This window comes from Hipposideros armiger, unplaced genomic scaffold, assembly GCF_001890085.2.
Source record: "Hipposideros armiger isolate ML-2016 unplaced genomic scaffold, ASM189008v1 scaffold_319, whole genome shotgun sequence".
In the NCBI taxonomy this organism is placed as follows: domain Eukaryota; kingdom Metazoa; phylum Chordata; class Mammalia; order Chiroptera; family Hipposideridae; genus Hipposideros; species Hipposideros armiger.
This window is the reverse complement of record NW_017731669.1, coordinates 680,840-687,237: the sequence shown is the minus strand read 5'-3', so window position 1 is coordinate 687,237 and position 6,398 is coordinate 680,840. Positions and strand designations below refer to the sequence as shown.

The window sequence follows — 6,398 nt, the reverse complement described above, 5'->3', positions numbered from 1 at the left end:
CTCTGACTGTTACAACTACAGGATGTCACAATATCAAAAGGAAAATATACTACTTTTTTGAAACATCAATTCCATTTAATTCAATACATCATAAATTATTAATTTATGATTTAAAGAAAAATGTGATCATGGGTCATATTTTAAACATAAGCATTCTTTGGGCGGCTAATAGCCCACACTTTTAAATAACTGGAATTAAAACCTGGAACACAGTAATTTATTAAATAGTAACATTGTATTTGAAAGAGTTAATGCAACTCCCCTAATATTTGCCTTATAGTCAGAAAGAAATTTATTTATCAGAGTACTTTGGCTGAATAAAAATTGTAGAAGCTTCTCCAAAATTAAATTTTTAAAGAACATTATCTGAAGAAAAGATCTTCATTAGAAAGGTAAAATACAATAGTATACCTGGGAATAAATGGAAGCTTTTATTTTGCCACCATCAATCATAGACGGCTTTTTAGATTACTGAATTGCTTACAGGAGGTATAAAATTACAACAGGAGAAATCTGCAGAAGAATATTCAATCATGATCACTTATATTTCAAATGTAATCTAATCTCTTACAATTCTCTTCATCTTAGGCTCATAAGCATTAATCATTTACCCAACTATAAATAGATTAAATGGTTTTTGGTATATTTACCTTTTTTCCTTTGAAGTTGAGGGTACCAGGCTGCTCCACGACCCCATAATACAAGCGCATAATGTTGACCATGGGCCTGTTCCACCGTTAACATAACTTTCCTTTGCTTCTGTCCTCTATAACTATATAATGCCTCTGGAAAAGGAAAAAGAATACTTGAGTTGGCATTACTCTATCACGTGATATTANTCTTACAATTACAAACAATGCTGCAATGAGTAAACTTGTGCAAATGTATTTCATATTGTTGTAGTTATGTCTTCAAGATAATATTCCTAAAAGTAGGTATGTTGGGTTGAAAGCTAAGAACATATATAATTTGGGGAGTATTGCCCAAATACCCTTCAGAAGGGTTGTAGCAATTTGTATTCCCACCAGTAGGGTACAAGAGGGCCTATTTTCCCACATCTTCACCAACAGAATGTGTTGTCAAACTTTTTAATTTTTGCCAATCTAATAGGTGAAAAATAATATCTCTGTGTAGTTTTAATTTGAATTTCTCATGTTTTCTTTTCCATCAGGTCCCTTGTGCTTCAATTTTTAAGAGTTCTCTATATATTAGAAATATTAGCCTTTTGTTAAAGTATACATTGAAAATATTCTCTCCAAGTTTACCAGTTGTCTTTTGGTTTTGTTTATGGTGTTTTGGTCATTCAAAGTTTTATTTTTCTGTAGTCAAATTTATCAGTCTTGTTTTTTACAAGATGAAAGTGGAATTCATCCATTTCTTTTTAGTAGTTGTAAGGTTTTATTTTTTACATTTAGATTCTGAATACATTTGAAGTTTATTCTTCTATTTGTTGTGAGATATGGATCTACTTTTGTCTTTTTCTAAATGGCTACTCAGCTTGCCTTAACACCATTCATTAAAAAGTTAACCTTGGGGCGGCCAGGTAGCTCAGTTGGTTAGAGCGTGTGCTCTAAACAAGGTTGCCGGTTCGATTCCCACATGGGCCAGTGAGCTGCACTTCCCCCGCAAACAGCCCCCCTCCCCGCAACTAGATTCAAAACGCAACTGGACTTGGAGCTGAGCTGCACCCTCCACAACTACATTGAAGGACAGCGACTTGACTTGGAGATGATGGGTCCTGGAAAAAACACTGTTACCCAATAAAAATTTTTTTTAAAAAAAGAAAAGTTAACCTTTATTTTGGTGATTTCAGATACCATCTTTGTGATATACTAAATTATATATGTTTGTGGATCTACTTTTGATCTTCCTATTCTATACTACTTGTCTATTTGTGCACCAACCAGTGTCACACCGTTTTCATGATAGAGACTTTATGGTATGTTTTAATGCCTGGTAAGCCTAGTCTCATGGCTTTTGTTTTTCAGTGTTTTCCTAGCTCTTCTTGCATGTAATTTTTCCATATGAATGTTAGTATCAACTAGTATATGCCATAACATAGTTTGTTGGTATTTTTATCGAGACTGCATTATATTTATAAATTATGGAGAACTGATTATCATTTTAATGTTGAGTCATCCTATCCAAAAATAGGGAATGTTGTCTTTCCATTTGTTCAACTCTTTATTTCTTTCTGGGCTGTTTACAATTTTCCCCATATTGTTTTTGTACAGTTCTTATTTTATTTATTCTGAAGTATCTTCTTTAGTCATTATAAATGAGTTTTTCCCATCCATTATGCCCTCTGTTTAGTGTTCATGTATATGAAGACTATTTATTTTTTTAACATTAATTTTGTATCCAGTGAATTCTTTTATTGTTTGAATTGGTTTTATCTTTGATTCCCTGGAGTTTTCCAGAGATATTATCAGAGCATTTGAACATCGAAGTATTAGTTTTCATTCTTCTTCACCCATTTATATGTCGCTTCTTTTCTAAACACATTGGTTAATAACTCTAGCATAATGATGAAAAGTAGCAGAGATAGTAGACATCTTTATCTTGTTCCTAGTGTAAATGCCTTTAACGTTTCTCCATTAAATAAGATACTGGCATTAGGAATAAGTATATCTACTTTATTGATACAGTGTCATTTGTATTGTAATTATAACTCTGTACTGACACTGCATTTATTGATATTGAAGGAGAAAGTATCCCTCAATTTCTATTTCATGGAGTGCTTTTTATAATAAATGGATGTTGGATTTTTGTTAAGGGATTTCTCAACCTCTATGAAGATAATGACATAATTTTCCCTTAGATTTATTAATATGGCATATAATAATCATGAATTTTCTAATATTGAACAACTCTTCCATTTCTGGAAAAAAAATCTCCCTTTGTCATTATTTCCTTAATGTGGTATTAGATTTCATTTACTAATATTCTGTTTAGATTTTTTGCATCAATAATCATGTATAATATTTGTCTGTATTTTTATCTGTAATGCCTCTGCTTGATTTAGGTGTCAGGGTTATATTTGCTCTATAAAAAAAATTAGGAAGTTTCCTTCTTCAATACTCTGGAATAATTCATACAGCACTGGAACCATCTGGTCTTTGGAGGTTTGGTATAATTTTCCTGTGAAACTCTCTGGGCCTGGCATTTTTTTGTATGATAGTTCCTGAATAACATTTTCTATTTCTTCTTTAGAACCTGGTCTCTTTAAGTTTTCTATCTCTAATGGGGTCAATTTGAGCAAACTGTATTTCCCTAGAAAATTATACATCTAGATTTTTCAAATTTATTTGCATAAAATTCTGAAAAGTAGCTTCTTGTTGGTTTTTAACTTCTTCTGCTTCAACAATTATTTCCTCCTTGTCATTTATTTTGTATATTTGTGCTTTCTCCCTTTTGTATTGATTAAATTATTCTGTTCATCTATTTTGTTATTTTTGGAAACAGGATTTTGATTTATTAATTATATTTATTGTTTTTCAATTCTTATTCTTACTGATTTCTGCATTTATCTTCATTATTTTATTCCTTGTGATTTCTTTGGTTTACTTTGTTGTTCTGCTGATTTTTAAAAATATATTTCTATTATTAGAATGTAGAGTTTAATTTATATCCATAAGATCTACTTTATTCACTATGTTGTTTACAAGGTTTATCTCCTTAGCTATATTCTGTTAGATCTTGTGCCATTAGAAAAATATAAATTAAAACTACAATGAGATATCACTGTACACTGATTAGATTGGCTAAACTAAAAAACAGGATAATACCAAATGCTGACAAGGATGTAGGGAAACTAGTAGATACATTGTTGGTAGGAATTTTAAATGACACAGTCATTGTTAAACATAGTTTGGCAGTTTCTTATGAAACTAAACATGTACTTACCTTACAACCCAGTAACTGCACTCTTAGATATTTATGCCAGAGAACTTAAAATATATATTCATACAAAAACCTGTATACAAATTCCATTGCTGCTTTATTCATAATAGCCCATACAGGAAACAACCCAAATGTTTTTCAGTAGTTAAATAATTAAACTTTGGTTGAAGGAAAGTACCTCTACATAATAAAGGCCATATACACTAAACCCTCAGCTAATATCATACTTAATGGTGAAAAACTGAAAGCTTTTCTTCTATGATAAGGAACAAAACAAGGATGCCCCCTCTCACCACTGTTATTTAACATAGTATTGAAAGTCCTAGCTAGAGCAATCAGGCAAGAGAAAGAAATAAAAGGCATTCAAATTGGGAATGAAGTCACTTTTTGCAGACAACATGATTCTTTATATATAAAACCCTAAAGACTCCACCAAAAAACTATTAGAACAATAAACAAATACAGGATCCAAATCAATGTACAAATATCCATTGCATTCTAATGATGTAATTTCAGTAAAAGAAATGAAAAAAACAATTCCTTTTGCAATTGCAGAAAAAATAATAACACACCTAGAAATAATCTTAACAAAGGATGTGAAGGACATACACACTGAAAGTTATAAGACATTATTAATGAAATAGAAGAAGACACAAAGAAATGGAAAGATATTCCATCTTCATGGATTGGAAGAATCAACATAGTTAAAATGACCATATTATCCAAAGCAATATACAGATTTTATTCAATCCCTATCAAAATCCTAGTGGTATTTTTTTTTAAATAGAACAAAAAAATCAACAGATTTGTATGGAATAACAAAAGACCTGAATAGCCAAAGCAATCCTGAAGGGGGAGGGGGGGGAAACAATACCAGAAGCATCACACTCCCTGACTTCAATTTATACTACAAAACGACAATAATCAAAACAGCATGGTATTGGCAGAAAAATAGACACACGGACCAATGGAATAGAATTGAGAACCCAGAAATAAATCTACATATGTATGGACATGGGCACATAATTTTTGACAAAGAGCCAAAAACATACAATGGAGAGAAGAAAGCCTCTTCAATAAATGGTGCTGGGGAAATTGGAAAGCCATGTGCAAAAGAATGAAACTAGACTGCTATCTGTCACCATATACTAAAATTAACTCAAAATTTATCAAAGACTGAAATATAAGATCTGAAACAATAAAATACACATAAAAATATACAGGTATTAAACTTATGGACCTTGGTCTTAGAGAGGATTTTATGAATTTGATCTCAAAGGCAAGGGAAGTATAAGCAAAAATAAATAAATGGNTTCCTCCCTGCTCCTATTTTTTAAAAATGCCCTGAACTGTTTTTGGCCATTTACTCTTCCACATCTCAGAATAATCTTATCAATTTCATACAAATCTTATTGGGACTTTGATTGAATTTGCTCTGAATTTATAGATAACTTGGGGAGAACTGAAATCTTTACAATGCTAAATCTTCCAAGCAACTCATAAAGTATGTTTATTTAATTCTTTAATTTCTCTTAATTAAAAATGTTTTCCTTTAACAATAAAGTTGTTAAATTTAGTACTAGATAATGTCTTATTATCACATGATAATATTGTAAATGGTACCTTCTCTTTGTTACTCCACTCTAGAAATGCAATTGACTTGTGCATGTTAATCTTATACCCAGCCACCTTGCTAAACTTTCCCATTATTTCTAATAATTTGCTTGAGTTTTTAGAGAAGGAAGATCCTATGTAAACCCCCATGTTATCTATAAATAATGTCAGCTTTGTTCTTCTTTTCCAATATTTTTGGAAATTTCCTTTTCCACATTTTATTGTACTGGTTAGTATCGCCAATACAATGTGGAATAAAAGTAGTAAGAGGAGCACTCTAGTCTCATTCCTAATTTTTAAAAGGAATTTTCCTAATATTTCTCCAATTAGGATGACATTTGCACTGGATTTCTTATAGGCATTCTTTATGAGGTTAAAATAAATTTCTTTGTATCCTAATGAATGGTGTTGAACTTTATTTTTAAAAGCTTTCTTTTAATGTATCTATTGAGAAGACCATACATGGCTTGTTTAAAACTTTTGTTTAAGCTAATGTTAGACTTACAAAAAAGTTGCAGAATAGTAGAGTTCCCTTATGTTCCTCTCTCTATGTCCTCTAATGTGAACATCTTAAATAATCATAGAATAATTACTATGAACAGGAAATTAATGCTGGTTAAAGTTAACTAAATTAGATATTATTCATATTTTACCAATTTTCCCACTAATATCCTTCTTCCATCTAGGATCCTATCCAGGATTCTACATTACATTTAGTTATTTTTCTTTAGCCTCCTCCAGTCAGTAAGTGTTCATCAGTCTTTCTTACCTTTTATGACCTTAACACTTGTGAAGAGTATAGATCAATTATTGGGTTGTCAGAAAAGTCATGATGTATTTTTTCTATGTTTTTCATTGCAAAAATGTGTCATGACTTTTCT

General features: G+C 31.1%; 1 protein-coding gene across 1 annotated transcript in view; it reads right to left on the bottom strand.

Annotated features, from left to right (window-relative positions):
• Positions 1-6,398, bottom strand: part of LOC109392214 (protein FAM35A-like) — a 43,893-nt gene that overhangs the window by 27,741 nt on the left and 9,754 nt on the right. Inside the window, exon 2 of the mRNA XM_019660504.1 lies at positions 651-785. Coding sequence (XP_019516049.1) covers positions 651-744 — 94 coding nt within the window. The 5' untranslated portion in view covers positions 745-785. The remainder of the gene's footprint in view (positions 1-650; positions 786-6,398) is intronic.